The sequence below is a fragment of the Tachyglossus aculeatus genome, chromosome 10, assembly GCF_015852505.1.
Source record: "Tachyglossus aculeatus isolate mTacAcu1 chromosome 10, mTacAcu1.pri, whole genome shotgun sequence".
NCBI classification, from domain to species: domain Eukaryota; kingdom Metazoa; phylum Chordata; class Mammalia; order Monotremata; family Tachyglossidae; genus Tachyglossus; species Tachyglossus aculeatus.
The window spans coordinates 51611307-51631330 of record NC_052075.1 but is presented as its reverse complement, the minus strand read 5'-3'; the positions used below and the strand labels follow the sequence as shown (position 1 = coordinate 51631330).

Here is a 20024-nt window from a genome sequence, read left to right as displayed (position 1 = left end):
CCTGTCCCATCCAAGTAGGAGGGATAACGGTAATCGAATCCCCATTTCACGGATGAGAAAACTGAGGCTCAGAGAAGTGAAGTGACTGGCCCAAGGTCACACAACAGACGAGTGGCAGGGCCGGGATTAGAACCCAGGTCCTTGCGACTCCCAGGACGGGGCTCTATCGGCTAGGCCATGGAGATCCAGATCCAGAGACTGAGAGAAAGTCCAGGCCCTTAATTTAGGATGCAAGGGAACAGAGAGCGGAGTGTGAAAACTACGATTTTCCTTTTAGACAAAGGAAATCACCAGACCCTTTTCCGAAGGCCCAGGCTGACACCCCCTCAGCTCACGTCAATTAAGCTCAGTTTCATTTCCCCTTTGACAAGCGCCGAAAGACAGAAAGGGAGGGAGAGTAGGGCAGATGGGGGCACTGAGTCAGTCCGGGCAGTGCAAGTCCAGACTCAGAAACATCTAAAGCCTGGGATGAACGACGCTCAAATAGGGAAGGCTGGAAGAAGGCAAGAGAAGTAGGGAAAGCGGGAGTCCCGGCGTCAGAAGGCTGGCAGAGACCGAGCTGAGCGTGTGGAGCAGGGTGAGGCGTGGGGAAGATGTGCCATCCTGGCCCTGGAACCGTGATCCTTTGGGGTAAGATCCTGGGGAAGGCGGAGGAGAGAACCGCGGGCGTAGGGTTTGCGACAGGGGAGAAGGCTCTCTCACCGGGCATCTGGGACCGTGGGGGAGACGGAGAGGAGTCTCCCGGAGGGGTTCCTGCCCCCCATCCTGTGCCCCCTCCCCACAGCCGTCCTCCTGGTCGGCGGGGCGGCGGCCGGCGGGGCCGGAGACCGGCTCGGGGACGACCCCTTCGAGAAGTGTTTCCAGGACCCGGACTCCATGGAGCTGCTGGACACGCTGACGCACGGGCTGAAGCGCACGTCCCGGCCCCAGCGCGTGGTCGTCGTCGGGGCCGGCGTGGCCGGGCTGGTGGCCGCCAAGATCCTGGGGGAGGCCGGGCACCGGGTGAGGGGGCCGTCCGGGATTGAGCACTGTAGGGGAGGTGGTCCTGGGCTGGCGGCCGGCTGGGGCGGACTCTCAATTCAACTCCTGGGTGGGCCCGGGCGCCGACTGGGCCGTACTGGAGCCCGCTCCCCAGGGGAGGGAAGCTGGAGTGGAGCGGGCACCGTCCACACTCTCGGACACCCCTCTGGCTTCCCACCGAAGGTGACCCTCCTGGAGGCCGAGAAGAGAGTCGGGGGCCGGATCCTCACCTATCGGAATGAGACCTCGGGGGCCCTGGTTGAGCTGGGCGCCATGAGAATGCCCACTAACCACTGGTGAGACACCGACTCGGTTCCGCCGTACTCTCCGCAGCGCTTGGCACAGTGCTCTGCACGCAGAAAGCCCTCAGTAAATACCTTTTTCAATATGTAATTTGTTGACGCTCACTATGTGCCAGGCACTGTACTAAGTGAGCGTCGGTGGAGATCCAAGCTTTTCGATTTCCTGTCTCACGTGGGGCTCACAGCCTTAACCCCCCGTTTTCCAGATGAGGTAACTGATGTCCAGAGAAGCCAAGTGACTCATCCAAGGTCACAAAGCAGACAAGTGGCGGAGCCGGGACTAGAACCCGGGTCCTTCTGGCTCCCAGCTCCTGGCTCTATAATAATAATATAATAATGATGGCATTGATTAAGCGCTTACTATGTGCAAAGCACCGTTCTAAGCGCTGGGGAGGTTACAAGGTGATCCGGTTGTCCCACGGGGGGCTCACAGTCTCAATCCCCATTTTCCAGATGAGGGAACTGAGGCCCAGAGAAGTGAAGTGACTCGCCCAAAGTCACACAGCTGACAATTGGCGGAGCCGGGATTTGAAGCAGTGACTTCTGACTGCAAAGCCCGGGCTCCTTCCACTGAGCCACGCCGCTTCTCACTGATTCCGTGGCCAGAGCCCCCCGCCCGGCCTCCTCCTCCTGCCCTCAGACCCCGCATTTCAGGGCAATGCGCTCGACCCAGTCACCCCAGAAACACCCCCAGGGCCCCCCAGGAAGTGGGGAGACCCCCAGCTCGACCGGGAAGAAGGCCCCTTGGCTGGGCCGGAGGCCGGAGGCCGGGAGAGGACGTCGGCCGGAGAGACCCCCTGACCTGATCTCGTTCCCCTCCCGACCCCAGGCTCGTCCGCACGCTCTGCTCCAGCCTTGGCCTCTCCCTCGTCCCCTTCAGACAGGTCGACCCCCACACCTGGTACGCGGTGAACGGGGTGAAGCTTCGGACGTATGAAGTGGAGAGGAACCCCGACCTGCTGGGATACAAGCTGCGGCCGCGGGAGCGGAAGAAACTCCCCGAGGACCTGTACCAGCTGGGACTGGATCCAGTGAGACTCCGCGCCCATCTCCCTCTTCCCCCCCGGCCCCTCTTCTCCCCCCCAACCCGCTAACTCTTCCTTCCCCCACCCTAGGCCGTCCAAGAGCTCAAACGCTTAGGCTGCGCCCAGGTCTTGAAGAAATACAACGCTTACACCCTTGAGGTAAGGGAAGGGGGATGCGGGGACCCAGGCGTCCCTCCCTCCCCGCCTCCAGCTCAGCCCTCGAGTGCCGTGTCGCGACCACTGTGGGGTCCGGTCGTCAGGAGGACGGGGCCAGCCGTCCTCCCTCCCATCCCCACAGCACATATCATCATCAATCGTATTTATTGAGCGCTTACTGTGTGCAGAGCACTGTGCTAAGCGCTTGGGAAGTACAAGTTCGCAACATATAGAGACGGTCCCTACCCAACAGTGGGCTCACAGTCTAAAAGATACACATGTATGTATCTGCAACTTACTTATTTACCTATGTTAACATTTGTCTCCCCCTCTAGACTGTGGGCTCGTTGTGGGCAGGAATGTGCGTTTCTGGTTCTATTGTACTCTTCCAAGCGCTTAGTACAGTGCTTTGCACACAGTAAGTGCTCAATAAATACGACAATGAATTGCCCACCCCCTTAATAATAATAAGGATGGCATTTGTTAAGCGCTTACTATGTGCCGAGCACTGGGGTACCTACAATGTAACGAGGTTGCCCCACGTAGGGCTCCCAGTCTTCATCCCCATTTTACAGAGGAGGGAACTGAGGCCCAGGAAGTGACTTGCCCAAAGTCACACCCCCCATTTCTCTCTCCACCGCGCAGGGCTACCTCCTCGGGGAGGGGAACCTCAGCCGAGAGGCCGTGCGGCTCCTGGGCGACGTCCTCGGCCTCGACGGCTTCTTGGCCCTGAGCTTCTCCGAAGCCTTGAGGGCCCACGGGGCCCTGAACGACCAGCACAGGTTCGTGGAGCCGGGGGACGGTTGCGGGAAGCGGGGGAGCGAGTGAGGAGGAATCAATTAGTCAATCCATCAATCAACGGTAGTTATTGAGCACTTACTGTGTGCAGAACACTGTGCTAAGCTCGTGGGCTTAGCAGGGAACCTGTCTACCGACTCTCTTGTACTGTACTCTCCCAAGCGTCAAGTATGTACTCACAGTAAACGCTCCCGGGCCCGGGAGTCCAAAGGACCTGGGTTCTAATCTCCTTACTTCTCTGTGCCTCAATTCCCTCGTCTGCAAAATGGGGACGAAGCCCGCAAGCCCCAGGTGGGACAGGGACTGCGTCCAACCTGATTTGCTGGTATCAGCCCTGGCGCTTAGAAGGGCGTTTGACCCATAGTAGGTGCTTAACATGCCATCGTTATCACTAGGATGATAACGATAAGTACTAATAATTCTGGAATTCGTTAAGCGCTTACTATGGGTCTAAGCGGTGGTTACAATGTATTTGGCGGACACGTTGCCTGCACACGCGGAGCTTCCAGTCTAAAGGAGGAGTTGGGGGGTGAGAGGAGGAGGAGGAGGGAGAGGGGACAACATGTTGGTTGGACTCCCAGCGTGGGGCCTGTCTCCTGCCCGCAGGTACCTGCGCGTAGCGGGGGGCTGGGACCTCCTCCCGGGCTCCCTGCTCCGCTCGCTGCCGGGCCCCGTCCACCTGGGCGCCTCGGCCCTGAGCGTCCACCAGGCCCGCTCGGGCTCGGGCTCGGCCCCCGCCTCCGTCACCTTCCTGGACCACGCATCCCGGGAGCGGACCCTCCCGGCGGACCGCGTCCTGGTGGCCACCTCGGCCCCGGCCGCCCTGCGCCTGACCTTCGACCCTCCGCTGACCCCCACCCGGCGCCAAGCCCTCCGCCGCCTCCACTACGTGGGCGCCACCAAGGTGGCCCTGGGCTTCCGCCGGCGCTTCTGGGAGGCGGAGGGGATCGCCGGCGGCAAGTCCGTGACCGACGGCCTCTCCCGGGCCGTGTACTACCCATCCGGCGAGGCCCGGGGCCCCGGCGGGCTCCTGCTGGCCAGCTACGCCTGGTCGGCGGCGGCCGGGGCCTTCGCCGGGCTGCCGGCCCCCGAGGTGTTCCGGCTGGCGCTGGCGGAGCTGGAGGGGCTGCACGGGGCCCAAGTGTGGGAGCTGTGGGACGGAACCGGGGCCGTGCAACGCTGGGCCCAGGACCCCCGCAGCCAAGGCGCCTTCGTCGTGATGGAGCCCGGCGGGGCCGCGGCCGCGGAGCCCTGGACCAAGCCCGAGGGACGGGTCTACTTCGCCGGGGAGCACACGGCCTTCCCTCACGGCTGGGTGGAGGCGGCGGTCAAGGCCGGGCTCCGGGCCGCCCGGGCCATTCACCGCGACGCCTGACTGGGGGATCTGATGAGCGCTTACTGAGCGCCGGGGCGGAGGCGAGCCAGTCGGGTCGGACACGGTCCCCGTCCCGCGTGGGGCCCACCGTCTCGATCCCCATTTTATAGATGGGGTAACTGAGGCCCGGAGCAGTAGAGTGACTTGCCGAGGTCACACGGCAGACAGGTGGCGGGGCCGGGATTAGAACCCGTGACCTTCTTTTTCCCGGGCCCGGGCTCCATCCACGGGGACCGCCGCTCCCGTCCACCCTGCTTCCTGCCAGGTCGGTAGCTTTTCCTCCGGACTGTCGGAGATTTGGACACAGTAAAAGCTCAATAAATACGGTTGAATGAAGGAATGAACTAATGATCCGGAACAGCCCTGGCTCCTCCTTCTCCCCCCGGGTGCTCCCCGCAACTTCCAGGCTCAGCCTCGCCCTCCACCCTCCTTCCTGCCGGCCGGGCTCCGACTCCCGATCCCAGACCCTAATCCCATCCCGGCTCCACCGCCCGTCTGCTGTGAGATCTTGGCCAAGTCGCTTCTCTTCTCTGTGCCTCCGTTCCTTCGTCTGCAAAATGGGGATTAAGACCGTGATCCCCGTGAGGGACAGGGACTGTGTCCAACTCAATTAGCTTGTATCCACCCTGGCGCTTAGTACAGCGGCCTGGCACATAGCGCTTAACGAATATCACAATTATTATTATTATTATCCCAGATCCCTGCCTCCTGGGTCCCGCCTTCTCTTCCCGGGCCTCACATCGGCCCCAGCCCAACCGAGGACCCAGAAAGAATCGGCGACAGCCGCTGCTGGGGTCGGGGGCGGACTGGGGGGGATCCTGGAATAAAGGGTGATGGTGGAAATGCAGCCAAGAGCTTTATTTTAGGGTCTCCGTGCCTTATCCTCTTCCCTATCCCCAGCGCTTCCTGCCCAGGCCCCAACCCCCCGCCTCTCCAGGCCCCCTCCGTCCCTTCCCACGGATCACACCTCACCCCTCCTGGCACAGCTCTGTCTCCCGGCGCCCAGGCAGGAGGCCCGGGCCGCGATTCCGGTTAACGTGGTCGGCCTCGGAAGACGTCGGGAGTGGTGGGAGGACGAAGATCCGGGGCGTTCCGAAGAGAAGAGGCTTCGGGGAGGCGTGGACTCACCCCCTTCCCTCTGGGTATTCACTGGGAAGGGGGGAGACCCCCCAGGGTCAGGTTCAGAGATGACAATGGTGGGCTTCGGGGGGAAGAGAGGTGGGGTTCGGGGGTCGGGGCCGCGGGGGAGGTAAAGTGCATGTGCTAGGGATGGAGGCAGGCCAGAATCAGGAGTCGGGGGCGGTGTCCGGTGGGGGGGTCCCTGGGCTGCTCTCTGACCGGCGGGGCAGTTGCGCGGCAGACAGAGAGGGGCCGGAGGATGGGCCCCCCGGGGAGAGGAGGAAGATCGGCGCTGGAGAGGAAGGGCTGCCGGGGGTCGCTGGGGGGGCCGCGGCCAGGCCCAGGATCTCCTGGACGTTGAGGGGCAGCTCCTGTGGGGCGATGGGGGGGACAGAGAGCGAGGCGGGTGGCGGTGTCAGAGAGGAGGAGGCCCCCCCATCATGCAAAAGCCGGGGGGAGGGACAAGGAACGACAGGTTCTCACCGGGCAGGCAGCCAGCTGCCGATACAGCTCCTCGGCCCGCGTTATGATCTTCTCCACGCTCATCGTCATAGTCAGCTCGTTGATGTGCTGGGGCGGGGAACGGACGGGAGTAAGGGGAGGTCGGACGCGAAGGGAACCGGGGAGGGTCGGAGAGGGAGCCTCGGGCTCTGGCGAGGAGGGAGGGAGGGAGAGAGAGAGAGGAGAGGGAGAGGAAGAGGAGCAGCCTGACCTTGAGGATCTCATTGGAGCCAAAGCCCGAGGTCATGAGGGCGTCTCTCTCAGCATCCAGGATCCCACAGGCCACAAGCAGGTGGAAGTTGGGGCCAGGGAGGCCTGTCCACAGAACCTGGGGCCGGGGAGACCGCGGAGGGTTGCGATTAGTACTTCCCGTTCCCACCGGGCCGAGGCCAGACCTCCCATCTGCCCCGCGGCCCCGCTTCCGGCCCCCGGCCACCCTCCTCACCTCCCACAGCCGCAGCACGTCGGGGAAGGAGAATTCCCGCTTGAACCAGATGAGGATCCAGCGGAAGCAGAAGCAGAGGGATCCTGACTCCTGGGAGTCTGGGGAGGGAGGAGGGGTTGGGTGGAGAGCGGGGCCGGAGCTAGGGGTGCGCTGGCCACCCGAGACCCCCCCCACCACCACCACTTCTCCCTTCCGCCCCGCCCCAGGCTGTACCCAGAAAGTCACAGAGCGAGGGGTCGAGGACTCGCAGCAGCAGAGTCAGCTGGCCCAGCTGGCGCTTCATGCTGTCCTGACTCTCTTCGAAGTTTCCGTGCTTGAGGCAGGAGGAGGAGGAGGAGGAACGGGGAGTGTCAGGGACCGGGGGGCCAGACCCCCCGATCCCTGCCTCACCTCCCCAACCGGGTTGATGAGCCCCCTCACCACAAGTTCCATGAAGCCACAGAAACACCAGAAAGCATCGACCTCGTTCTGGGTGACGAAGAGGATTGGGGAGAGGAGGTCGCTCATGCCCTGGACGTAACCTGAGGCAGAGGGGAGACAGAGGAGTGGGGTAGATGGATAGGGGGTGGGGGTGGCGAGAGTTGGGATCCACAGACACAGAACTGTCTTCTCTCCTGGTCGGCCCCTTGGCCCGCCCAAATACCGCCCCAATTCAACCACCTCCCTCCCCGTCTTTTCCCCAATCCACCTCTTCCTCTCACCCCTCCACTCCCTCTCCACCTTCACCTACTGATTCCGCCCCCGACGCTAGGTTAAAATGGTACAGCCTTGCCCACCCCATCTCCCCCTACCCGGGGTGAAGCGGTGCATTCCCTCTCACCCCATCTTACCCACCTCGAAGTTAAAGTGGAAAAGTCCCTCCCACCCCATTTCCCGACCCAGGGTGAAGGGACGCAATCCCCCTCAGCCCCTCCGCGTTAAAGGGGTACGACCTCTCCCGCCCCATTTCCCCCTACCCGGGGTACAGGAGTGCCATCCCTCTCGGCGGCCCCCACGGGTTAAAGCGGTACGGCCCCTCCCACGCTATATCTTCCCTCGCCAGGCTGAAACGACCCGGCCCCCGGCATCCCGGCGCCTTCCCCGTACCCAGGTCGAAGTGGTACATGCAGTAGGTCAGCAGAATATCATGGAGCAGCCCCAGGCCGGGGTTGTCGGTCCCCTCGTAGAACTTGTTGTTCCGATCCGTCCGGCTGACGTCCCGCTCTGGCCGAGGGGAGAGGCGGCGGGGTCGGGGGAGGGACCGGGGAAGCCAGCCGGCCTCCATCTCGTCTTCTCGAGCCCCCACCCGATCCCCGCCCTCTGGTTGGAGAGACCCCAGGAGGGAAGAGGGGGAGGCCCGGCCTCCCCTGGAGGTGGTGTCCGTATGTGTGTGCGTCGGGGGTGGTCCCCACTGACCAATCAGGCTGCGATATCCACGGAGCAGGGAGTTCCTCTTCTCCTGCTCTTCGCTCACGGATTTCCACTGCAGCTTCATGCGGAAATACTCGTCCCTGGGTGCGGGGAGAAGGCGGGGGCCCGAGAGGGCCCGTGAGTCGGGTGGGAGATCTAGAGGGGCACTGCCGTGGCAGTGGTTCCGCCAGTCCCAACTCCCGCCAACCTCTCCAGTGGGCGGCTGTGAAGAAGTGGGTCTGTGGCCCCCCCGCCCCCCCCAACTAATAGGCAACGAGGACCAAAGTACAGCCCCGGGAAATCTCCCGAAAGCCGGCCTCCCTTGGGCTCTCGCCCCCAACCACCCGGGAGGGCAGGGGAGGCCGCGTGGGAGCAGCGACGGGCTGACGATGCCAGGGAGCCCGGGGACCCCCGAGACCCCGCCGCCACTCACGTCTTCCTCCGCTGCTGGGCCCTGTGCTCCTCGCCGCTGCCCTCCCAGCTCACGTAGCCCAGGAGGTACTTCCAGGCCTCCTTCCGCAGAGCGGGGTGCAGGCCCTGCAGGGGGTGGCCGTGGATGGCTCAACACACACACACACACACACACACACACACACACACACACACACACACACACACACACAATCCTTCCCGCCCACCGCCTCCCCGTCCGCGGGACCCCCCCCGTCCCGCCCTCACCCCGGAGAAGATCCGGGCCTTCAGTTCCGACACGTCCTTCAGCCGGCCGTCTGCGTCAACGTGCCCCGCCCACTCCTCCTCCGTCACGGGGGCGCCCCGGACCACCACCGGCCGGGGGCCCAGCTCCACCTGGGCAGGGTAGAGGGGAGGGTGTCGGCCCCCGCCCCCCAGACTAGGCTCACCTGCCTTCTTCCCCGGGCGGAAGGGATTCCCCGGATCTCTCCCACCCTCTCGGGCTGGAAGCTGAGCAAGGAGGAGTCTAACTTGCATCCCTCCCGCCTCTATCAGAGCCCATCCTCTTTCCGATGCTGGCTGGTCCTTCTCCGCAGGAGAGACTCCCGCAGGAATAAGGTCCGATCGCTGGCCCACCCTCACGATCCACGATCCAACAGATAATGACTCTCCCCGCCTTCAAACCCTAACTGAAGGCCCATCTCCTCCAAGAGGCCTTCCCCGATTATGCCTTCCTTTCCTCTTCTCCCATATCCACCTGCGCTGCCCTGACTCGCTCCCTTTATTCATCCCCCTTCCTAACCCACAGCACTTAATTAACTTATTTATATTAACGTCCCTCTTCCCCTCTAGGCTATAAGCTCACTGTGAACAGGGAATGTGCCGTTATACTGTCCTCTCCCAAGCACTCAGTACAGTGCTCTGCACACAGTAAGTGCTCAATAAATAGGACTGCCTGCCCCCATGAGGATGAGGGTGTTTCTAGACTGTGAGCCCGTCGTGGGCAGGGATTGTCTCTGTTGCTGAATTGTACTTTCCAAGCGCTTAGGGCAGCGCTCTGCACACAGTAAGCACTCAATAAATACGACTGAATCATCATCATCATCATCAATCGTATTGAGCGCTTACTATGTGCAGAGCACTGTACTAAGCGCTTGGGAAGTACAAATTGGCAACGTATAGAGACAGTCCCTACCCAACAGTGGGCTCAAAGTGCTCAATAAAAATGACTGACCGCCCCTATGAAGGTGAGGGAAGGAATAGGTCCCTCCCTCTGAGATCTTCCCCAGGGCCCACCCGCCCCCGGCAAGCAGTGAAGCAGCCGGGGCCGGGCCAGCCCGGGGGGGCCTCAGGGATTCTCCGATTACCAGATACGGGTCTCTCCTCATTCCCTCCCGCTGCACCCGGCCGCCACTCACGCAGGAGATGACCTCGAAGCCGGGCTCGGGCTCGTCCTCGGGGCCGAGGAGGCTGGGCGGGGGGCTGCCGTCGTGGGGGTGCTGCAGGGCACCGCGGAAGAAGTTGGTGACGCGCGAGAAGCCTCCGAAGGTGGCGGCGTACGGGTCTTGGAGGAAACGCTGGTGGGGGAGGGAGGGGGGACAGGGTCAACCGAAGGACGGTCGGCGGAGGGGGAAGGGAGGGAGAAAGAGGAAGGGGATCCTGCCCCCCATTCCCCATTCCAGGCTTTTTCTCCAGGCTCCGCCCCCTCCCACTGATGCTACAGGATCCAGCCTCCCTGAGCCCCTTCACTTTTCTCAGAGAAGCAGCGTGGCTCAGCGGCAAAGAGCCCGGGCTCTGGAGTCAGAGGTCATGGGTTCCAATCCTGGCTCCGACAACTGTCAGCTGTGAGACTTTGGGCAAGTCACTTCACTTCTCTGGGCCTCAGTTCCCTCATCTGTAAAATGGGGATGAAGACTGGGAGCCCCCATGGGACAACCTGATCATCTTGTAGCCTCCCCAGCGCTTAGAACAGTGCTTTGCACATAGTAAGCGCTTAATAGATGCCATCATTACTATTATTATAATTTTTATTCTGTATTGCCCTCCCACCCCCCACCCCTCCTCTTCTTTGGTTCCATCCCTTAGCCCAGAGGGAGGGGAGGAGCACTTTGGAGCATTAGTGAGGAGGGTGGGAAGACCGATGGGAATGCCAATGAGGGGGTGGCTGGGGAACAAGGGTGAGAAGAGAGAAGGGGGCCCGAAATGGGGTGGCCAGGAGGGCGGGGAGAGCAAAGGGCTGGAAAATCGGAGTCCTGGATTCTAATCCTGAGTCCGTCACCTGCCTGCCACGTGGCCTTGGGCTAGTCACTTCCCTTTTCTGGGCCTCGGTCTACTCAGTGGGCATTCAATACCTGTTCTTCCTCCCCCTTAGGCTGGGAGTCCCCTGTGGGAAAAGGGACTATGCCTGACCTGACGGCATGGTACTAACCCCGGCGCTTGGCACGTGGTAAGCGCAGAGCAGATTTCGCAGTTCACCAGGAACAGGGAAGGAGAGGGAGCCCGGGGCGGGGAAAGGCCGGGAGCGGTGGGGAGGGCCTGTTCACACTCACGGAGACCACGTTGGAGCTGTCCTCGTCGAAGAGATGGAGCTGGTGGAAGGAGTTAGAGAGGGCGGAGGAATCGTGGGGGAAAACCAGGTAGAGGCGGGAATCCTGTGGGGAGCTGGGGGAGAGAAAGACAAAGAAAAACACTCTCGGTGTTGGGCTTTTCTGACCCAGGCAACCAGGAGCTGGGAGACATCTTAACCGGCCCCGCTTTCCCTGATTATAATAACAGTAATAGCGATGGCACCTGATGACCTTGGATCTACCCCAGTGCTTAGAACAGTGTCTGGCACAGAGTAAGCACTAAACAAATACCATTTAAAAAAAAAAACAAAACAAAGCCAGGGAGAGGATGGTGGGTAGAGGCGGGGAACGGGGCGGAGAGGCGGACTCACCTGGCGAGGATCAGGTATCTGCTGAGGGCCCGGAGCAGGGAGCGCGTCCCCCCGCGGTGGAAGTGGAGGGCGGGCAAGGAGCCCCCGGCCTGCGTGACCAGCACGAGGTAGGCCCAGCCCAGTCCGGGCTTGGAGCGGCGGATCGACTTGAGCTCCGCCAGCCTCAGGGAGAAGGCCCAGGACGGCCGGGATGCGCCGGCCCCTGCGCCTGGAGGTGGGTAGAGAGGCCAGGGGAGGGGCGGTCAAACCCTCCTCCGGGGCCAGATCCCCTTCGACCCTAGGGGAGACCCCTCCCTCAGTCCCCGGGCCCACCACGCTGGAACCGGGTTTGGGGGCAGGTGGCGAAGCCCGAAGGAAAGACCCTGGTGGGGGCGGATCGGGACCAGGGCAACTGAGATCAAAGGGGCAGGTGTGGGGTCTGATCCAGAACAGAAACCGCCCCCCGTGCTGGTCTTGAAAGCAGCCCATCCCCTTGCCCTCTTCCACCTCACCTTGCTACTCTCCTACTCCAACCCAGCCCACAGACTTAGCTCCCCTAACGCTAACCTTCTCACTGTGCCTCCATCTCGTCTACGTCGCCGCCGACTCTCACCCAGGCTTCCGGCCTGGAACGCCCCCCGCCCACCACCTCCCCCCCAATCCGACAATGACTCTCTCCCCCGTCAAAGCCTTACTGAAGGCCCCTCTCCTCCAAGAGGCCTTCTCTAAGCCCCGCTTTCCTCTCCTCCCACTCCCTTCTGCATCACCCTGACTCGCTCCCTTTAGTCATCCCCGCTTCCAGCCCTCCAACATCGAAGTACAAATCTGTCATTTACTTATTTATAGTCAGGTCTGTCTCCCCCTCTAGCTCGTGGTGGGCAGGGAATGACTCTGTTTATGGCTGTATTGTACTCTTTCGGGCACATAGTACGGTGCTCTGCATGTAGTAAGCGCTCAATAAATGTGATTGAATGAGTGAATGCAGTGCTCAATAAATACAACTGCCAGACTGGCTTCACTGGGCCTCATCCGTTCTCCCTCCCGGTGAGATTGTGAGCCCCCGCGTTGGACAGGGACTGTGTCCCGTCGGATGACCCCTAGATGAGGGCAGTAAGAGCCCAAGGATTAAAGCGGTACAGCCCTGCATGGAAGGCCCCTGAGGTAGAGCTTCCCTCGTCCTCTCCCCCGGCACAGGGCGGCGTCTCACCGGTGCCCGGCTCCTGGGCCCGGACCCGGGCTCCCACGGGGCTGATGACGGCCCAGTCGGGCTCGTAGCCGGGGTCGAAGAGGTCCTCCTCGGGGGGGCAAGACTCCCCCCCCGTCGGCTCCTGGAAGGGTGAGGGGATGAGGAGGTAAGTGACTAATAACAGTAATAATGATGGTATCTGTTAAGCGCTTGCTATGCGCCAAGCACTGTTCTAAGCTCTGGGATAGATACAAGGTGATCAGGTTGTCCCACTTGGGGCTTACAGTCTGGAGCCCCATTTTCCAGATGAGGTAACTGAGGCCCAGAGCAGTGAAGTGACTTGCCCAAAGTCACACAGCTGACAAGTGGTGGAGTCGGGATCGGAACCCACGACCTCTGACTCCCAAGCCCGGGCTCTTGCTACTAAGCCACGCTGCCTAGATGTATTTTTTTTTTTTAATGGAATCCGTGAGGGGCTTACTATGTGCCAGACACTGTACTAAGCATCAGGGTAGATACAAGCTAATCAGGTCCGACAGGGACCCTGTCCCCCATAGGGCTCACAGTCATAACCCCCTTTATGCAGCGTGGCTCAGTGGGAAAGAGCATGGGCTTTGGAGTCAGAGGTCGCGGGTTCAAATCCCGGCTCCGCCAATTGTCAGCTGCGTGACTTTGGGCAAGGCACTTCACTTCTCTGTGCCTCAGTTACCTCATCTGTAAAATGGGGATGAAGACTGTGAGCCCCCCACCGTGGGACAACCTGATCACCTTGTGACCTCTCCAGCGCTTAGAACAGTGCTTTGCACATAGTAAGTGCTTAATAAATGCCATTATTATTATTATTATTATTTCACAGATGAGGGAACTAAGGCCCAGGCAAGTGAAGTGACTTGCCGAAGGTCACACAGCAGACCAGTGGTGGAGCCAGAATTAGAATCCAGGCTCTCTCCATTTCTCATTAAAGTATTAAAGGAAGGATTTCTGAGCACCCAAGATCCTCCCCAGGGTTACCAGGGCACAGGGAAGAGAAAGAGAAACAAAGCGAGGGGAGGAGAGGTCGGAGAAGGGGACACGCCACTGTGGAGGGACTGAAAAGATCTACAAGAGAAGCGAGGCAGAGAAGGGTGAAGGAGTCCGAGTCCTGAGCTGGGCGAGTCGCTTCACTTCTCTGGGCCTCGGTTTCCTCATCTTTCCTCCCTCCCACTTAGATTGGGAGTTCTACACGGGACAGGGACTGTGCCCCATCTGATTATCTTATATAATAATAATGATGGTATCTGGCAAGCGCTTACTCTGTGCAAAGCACTGTTCTAAGCGCTGGGGTGGTTACAAGGCGATCAGGTTGTCCCACGGGGGGGCTCACAGTTTTCATCCCCATTTTACAGATGAGGGAACTGAGGCCCAGAGAAGTGAAGTGACGTGCCCAAAGTCACACAGCTGACAGTTGGTGGAGCCGGGATTTGAACCCATGACTCTGACTCCAAAGCCCGGGCTCTTTTCCACTGAGACATACTGCTTCTCCTAGATACCTATCTACCTAAACAGTAATAATAATGATGGTATTTGGTAAGCGCTTACTATGTGCCAAGCACTGGGGTAATAATAACGAAGGTATCTGCTAAACGCTTACTGTGTGCCAAGCCCTGGGGCAGAAACACGGTAATCAGGTTGTCCCACTTGGGGCTCACAATCTTCATCCCCATTTTACAGATGAGGGAACTGAGGCACCGAGAATAATAATAATAATAATGATGGCATTTGTTAAGCGCTTACTATGTGCAAAGCACTGTTCTAAGCGATGGGGGGGATACAAGGTGATCAGGTTGTCCCACGTGGGGCTTACAGTCATCATCCCCATTTTACAGACGAGGGAACTGAGGCTTCGAGAAGTTAAGTGACTTGCCCAAGGTCACACAGCAGACATATGGCGGAGCTGGGACTCGAACCACTTCACTCTTCACTCGAGAAGTGAAGTGACTTGCCCAACGCCACACAGCTGATAGGTGGCGGAGCCGGGATCAGAACCCACGACCTCTGACTCCTAAGCCCGGGTTCTTTTCACTAAGCCACGCTGCTTCTCTAAATACCTGGCATAGGGCTCGGCACACAGTCAGCGCTTAACAAATGCCATCATTTTTTTTTAAAAAAAAGAGGAGAGGAAGAAGGAGGGGGCAAGGAGAGGGAGGGGAGGACCGAACAAAAGTAGAAGAGGTCCAGGAAGGGGTTGGGGTCTCCCCCACCTTCTTGGAGAAGATGATCTGCGTCCCATCTCCAGCTTCTTCTACCGGGGCCCAGTGAAGCAGGACGTCTGAGTCCTGAGAGGAATTGAAACGAACAGTTGTCAAGGTGAGATCTCAAGAGATAACCTCGCTGCATCCTCGCCGCCCCCAGATCCTGGCTCCGGTCCTCCACCCTGCCGGCCGCCCAACTCCGCGAGCACCCCCGTTTTCTTTCTATTCCCCCAGCTCCCGCCCCAGGCCTACCTCCTCCAGTTCCAGCTACACAAGCTGGCCCCCAAATCCAGCGATTCGGACGCCCGCCATCTTCCAGATGACTACCTCTCACCCACTCCCTCAAGCCCCCAATTCCAGCTAGACAAGCTGTCCCCCAAATCCAGTGACCCCCATCATCTTCCAGATGATCACCTCTGACCCGCTTCCTCATTCCCCCAGTTCCAGCTACGCAAACTGTCCCCCAAATCCAGTCACCCCTGATCCCCGCCACCTTCCAGATGATTCTCCCCCTCCTCCCCCGCCCTACCTCCTTCCCCTCCCCACAGCACCTGTATATACGTATGTACTTATTTATTACCCTATTTATTTTATTTGTTCCTATTTATTCTATTTATTCTATTTTGTTAATATGTTCTGTTTCGTTGTCTGTCTCCCCCTTCTAGGCTGTGAGCCCGCTGTTGGGTAGGGACCGTCTCTATATGTTGCCAACTTGGACTTCCCAAGTGCTTAGTCCAGTGCTCTGCACACAGTAAGCGCTCAATAAATACGATTGAATGAATGAATGAATGAATGAATGAATGAATGCACATATAGAGACGGTCCCTACTCAAAATGAACGGCAGTGTCACTGCCAAGGATGAGAAAACAGATCTAAAAACGGGGCATACTGTTACGTATGCCCGTGAGCCCACTGTTGGGTAGGGACCGTCTCTAAATGTTGCCAACTTGTACTTCCCAAGCGCTTAGTACAGTGCTCTGCACACAGTAAGCGCTCAGTAAATACGACTGAATGAATGAATGACGGGTGGGCTGATGAGTAAAACGGGGATTAAGACTGTGAGCCCCATGTGGGACAACCTGATCACCTTGTATCCCCCCAGTGCTCAGAACAGTGCTTTGCACATAGTAAGCGCTTAATAAATGCTATCATTATTATTATTATTATTATTATGAGTGGATGGATGAGTGGGTGATTACCTCTCACCCACTCCCACCTCCCCCAAGTCCAACCGCACTAGATGTCCCAGTGATTCTGAATCTGGGGGACCCCATCACTATCTTCCAGATTTCCACGGTCACGGTAGCTGTTGAGCGCTTACTACGCGCCGAGCGCTGTTCCCGACGTGCCCTCTGCTTCCCGACCTCTCATCCCCGCAGCCCGGAGCTCTCCCACCGGCCCCACCTCGTCCCCGTTACCTTCTCCACGAGGCGGATGACCCCAGCGATGAGGGAGTCGGGATCCTGGCGGGGTTTGGCGCTCGTGTGGAGGAAAACGCCCGACTTCTCAAACACCACCTGGAGGGAGGGAGGACGGGGGGGTCAGGGGCGACGCGTCTGGAGCCCCGCGCCATCCTCTCTCCCCCCCAGCTATCATCATCATCATCAATGGCATTTATTGAACGCTTACTGTCATTCAGTCGGATTTATCGAGCGCTGACGGTGTGCACAGCATAGTACCGAATGCTTGGGAGAGTACACTATAACAATAACCTGACACATTCCCTGTCCGCAACGAGTTTACGGTCTTGAGCTTACAGTGGTGTACAGAGCACTGTACTAAACATTTGGGGGAGTACACTTCAACAATAAACTGATATATTCCCTGCCTGTAGCGAGCTTGCAGTCTACTGTGTGTGGAGCACTGCACTAAACGCTTGGGAGAGTACACTGTAACAATAAGCTGATATATTCCCTGCCCACAACGAGCATGCAGTCTTGAGCTTACAGTCAATGGTGTACAGAGCACTGTACTAAACGCTTGGGAAAGTACACTGTAACAATAAACCGATATATTCCCTGCCCGCAACAAGCATACAGTCTTGAGCTTACAGGTACTAAACGCTTGGGAGAGTACACTGTAACAATAAACCGATATATTCCCTTCCCACAACGAGCATACAGTCTTGAGCTTACAGTCAGTGGTGTACAGAGGACTGTACTAAACGCTTGGGAGAGTACACTGTAACAATAAACCGATATATTCCCTTCCCACAACGAGCATACAGTCTTGAGCTTACAGTCAATGGTGTACAGAGGACTGTACTAAACGCTTGGGAGAGTACACTGTAACAATAAACCGATATATTCCCTGCCTGCAACGAGCATACAGTCTTGAGCTTACAGTCAATGGTGTACAGAGGACTGTACTAAATGATTGGGAGAGTACACTGTAACAATAAAGCAATATATTCCCTGTCCGCAACGAGCATACAGTCTTGAGCTTACAGTCAATGGTGTACAGAGAACTGTACTAAATGCTTGGGAGAGTACACTGCAACAATAAACCGATATATTCCCTGCCCGCAATGAGCATACAGTCTTGAGCTTACAGTCAATGGTGTACAGAGGACTGTACTAAACGCTTGGGAGAGTACACTGTAACAATAAACCGATATATTCCCTGCCTGCAACGAGCATACAGTCTTGAGCTTACAATCAATGGTGTACAGAGCACTGTACTAAACGCTTGGGAGAGTACACTATAACAATAAACTGATATATTCCCTGCCCGCAACAAGCATACAGTCTTGAGCTTACAGTCAATGGTGTACAGAGGACTGTACTAAACGCTTGGGAGAGTACACTATAACAATAAACTGATATACTCCCTGCCCGCAACGAGCTTACAGTCTTGAGTTTACAGTCTGTGTACAGAGCACTGTACTAAACGCCTGGAATAGTGTACTATAACAATAAACTGTTATACTCCCTGTGGGCATCAACTTACACTCTACCGCACACAGGGTACTGTACTAAACGCTTGGGAGAGTAGAATACGGCAGAGTCGGTAGACATGTTCCCTGCCCACAGCTGGACGGGTACAAGGGCTGTGGGAGTCCTTTTAGACTGTGAGCCCGCTGTTGGGTAGGGACCGTCTCTATATGTTGCCAACTTCTACTTCCCAAGCGCTTAGTACAGTGCTCTGCACACAGTAAGCGCTCAATAAATACGATTGATGATGATGATGATGATGAGTCCCAGGAGGGGGAATTCGATGGAGAACGGCGGGCAGGGGGCTATGGACAGGAGTCAGGGCTAGAAGCAGCGTGGCTCTGTGGAAAAAGCCCAGGCTTTGGAGTCAGAGGTCATGGGTTCTAATCCCGGCCCCGCCACTTGTCAGCTGTGTGACTTTGGGCAAGTCATTTCACTTCTCTGTGCCTCAGTGACCTCATCTGGAAAATGGGGATTAAGACTGTGAGCCCCCCGTGGGACAACCTGATCACCTTGTATCCTCCCCAGCACTTAGAACGGTGCTTTGCACATAGTAAGCGCTTAGCAAATGCCATCATTATTATTACCATTATTTTGTTTACATTCCCGCCCTCAGTCACACAGAGAAGCAGCGTGGCTTAGTGGCAAGAGCCCAGGCTTGGGAGTCAAAGGTCGTGGGTTCTAATCCCGCCTCCGCCACTTGTCAGCTGGGTGACTTTGGGCAAATCACTTCACTTCTCTGTGCCTCAGTTCCCTCATCTGTAAAATGGGGATGGAGACTTTAAGCCCCCCGGGGGTCAAGCTGATCACCTTGCAACCTCCCCAGCGCTTATTACAGTGCTTTGCACATAGTAAGCGCTTAATAACTATCATCATCATTATTATTATTATCTTGACTCGGCTAATTGTCAGCTGTGTGACTTTGGGCAAGTCACTTCTCTGTGCCTCAGTTCCCTCATCTGTAAAATGGGGGTGAAGACTGGGAGCCCCACGTGGGCCAACCTGATCACCTTGTAACCTCCCCAGCGCTTTAGAACAGTGCTTTACACATAGTAAGCGCTTAACAAATACCAACATTATTAGTAGTAGCAAGCGCTTATGTTTCTAGACTGTGAGCCCACTGTTGGGTAGGGACCATCTCTATATGTTGCCAACCTGTACTTCCCAGACTGAGCCCCTTCCTTCCTCTTCCCCTCATCCCCCTTTCCACCCCCCCATCTTACCTCCTTCCCCTCCCCACAGCACCTGTATATATGTTTGTACATATTTATTACTCTATTTATTTTACTTGTACATATCTATTCTATTTATCTTATTTTGTTAGTATGTTTGGTTTTGTTCTCTGTCTCCCCCTTTTAGACTGTGAGCCCACTGTTGCGTAGGGACTGTCTCTGTATGTTGCCAACTTGTACTTCCCAAGCGCTTAGTCCAGTACTCTCTGCACACAGTAAGCGCTCAATAAATACGATTGATGATGATCCCCCCATCTTACCTCCTTCCCTTCCCCACAGCACCTGTATATATGTTTGTACATATTTATTAGTCTATTAATTTATTTTACTTGTACATATCTATTCTATTTATTTTATTTTTTTAGTATGTTTGGTTTTGTTCTCTGTCTCCCCCTTTTAGACCCTGAGCCCACTGTTGGGTAGGGACCGCCTCTATATGTTGCCAACTTGGACTTCCCAAGCGCTTAGTCCAGTGCTCTGCACACAGTAAGCGCTCAATAAATACGACTGATTGATTGATATGTATATATGTTTGTACATATTTATTACTCTATTTATTTATTTATTTTACTTGTACATATCTATTCTATTTATTTTATTTTGTCAGTATGTTTGGTTTTGTTCTCCGTCTCCCCCTTTTAGCCTGTGAGCCCACTGTTGGGTAGGGACTGTCTCTAGATGTTGCCAACCTGGACTTCCCAAGCGCTTAGTACAGTGCTCTGCACATGGTAAGCGCTCAATAAATACGATTGATTGATTCCCAAGCGCTTAGTACAGTGCTCTGCACACAGTATGAGCTCAATAAATACGATTGATTGATTGAGTGAAATACCATTATTATTATGATGATGATTATTAATCCCCTCCCTCCCGACGCCCGGCTCTTACCCTGTAGCCAGTTGACTCCATCGCCACGGCGGACGCCCCGCCCCTTCCGGGGAAACGCCAAAGTCACGTGCGGCCCCTCGTTCGTCCCGCGAAGG

General features: G+C 57.4%; 2 protein-coding genes across 2 annotated transcripts; one reads left to right on the top strand and one right to left on the bottom strand.

Moving 5' to 3' along the window:
* Positions 1 to 409: 409 nt before the first annotated feature.
* Positions 410 to 4727, top strand: IL4I1 (interleukin 4 induced 1). Its single transcript, XM_038752723.1, has 7 exons — positions 410 to 630; positions 785 to 1002; positions 1204 to 1316; positions 2152 to 2353; positions 2438 to 2506; positions 3149 to 3285; positions 3908 to 4727. Exons 1-7 carry the CDS (start codon positions 594 to 596, stop codon positions 4674 to 4676), a joined length of 1545 nt encoding a protein of 514 aa, XP_038608651.1. The 5' UTR covers positions 410 to 593; the 3' UTR covers positions 4677 to 4727.
* A 792-nt stretch (positions 4728 to 5519) lies between these two features.
* Positions 5520 to 19950, bottom strand: TBC1D17 (TBC1 domain family member 17). The gene is made up of 17 exons (XM_038752008.1): positions 19930 to 19950; positions 16295 to 16393; positions 14885 to 14959; positions 12666 to 12786; positions 11480 to 11687; positions 11091 to 11202; positions 9960 to 10118; positions 8809 to 8937; positions 8564 to 8667; positions 8137 to 8231; positions 7828 to 7944; positions 7162 to 7262; positions 6955 to 7054; positions 6742 to 6839; positions 6508 to 6624; positions 6279 to 6365; positions 5520 to 6166 (listed from the first exon to the last, which is right to left on the bottom strand). The coding sequence occupies exons 1-17, from the start codon at positions 19948 to 19950 to the stop codon at positions 5963 to 5965; spliced, it is 1947 nt and encodes a 648-aa protein (XP_038607936.1). The 3' UTR covers positions 5520 to 5962.
* Positions 19951 to 20024: the final 74 nt, after the last annotated feature.

What these genes read in the sequence shown, in the direction of transcription:
- IL4I1 (XM_038752723.1), top strand. Translation starts at nt 594, where the DNA reads ATGTGCCATCCTGGCCCTGGAACCGTGATCCTTTGGG. An exon ending in AGAATGCCCACTAACCACTG is followed by an intron (nt 1,317 to 2,151) that starts GTGAGACACCGA and finishes TCCCGACCCCAG; the next exon opens with GCTCGTCCGCACGCTCTGCT. An exon ending in ACAACGCTTACACCCTTGAG is followed by an intron (nt 2,507 to 3,148) that starts GTAAGGGAAGGG and finishes TCCACCGCGCAG; the next exon opens with GGCTACCTCCTCGGGGAGGG.
- TBC1D17 (XM_038752008.1), bottom strand. Translation starts at nt 19,950, where the DNA reads ATGGAGTCAACTGGCTACAGG. An exon ending in CATGTACCACTTCGACCTGG is followed by an intron (nt 7,263 to 7,827) that starts GTACGGGGAAGG and finishes CCTCTGCCTCAG; the next exon opens with GTTACGTCCAGGGCATGAGC. An exon ending in GCTCCAATGAGATCCTCAAG is followed by an intron (nt 6,366 to 6,507) that starts GTCAGGCTGCTC and finishes TCCCCGCCCCAG; the next exon opens with CACATCAACGAGCTGACTAT.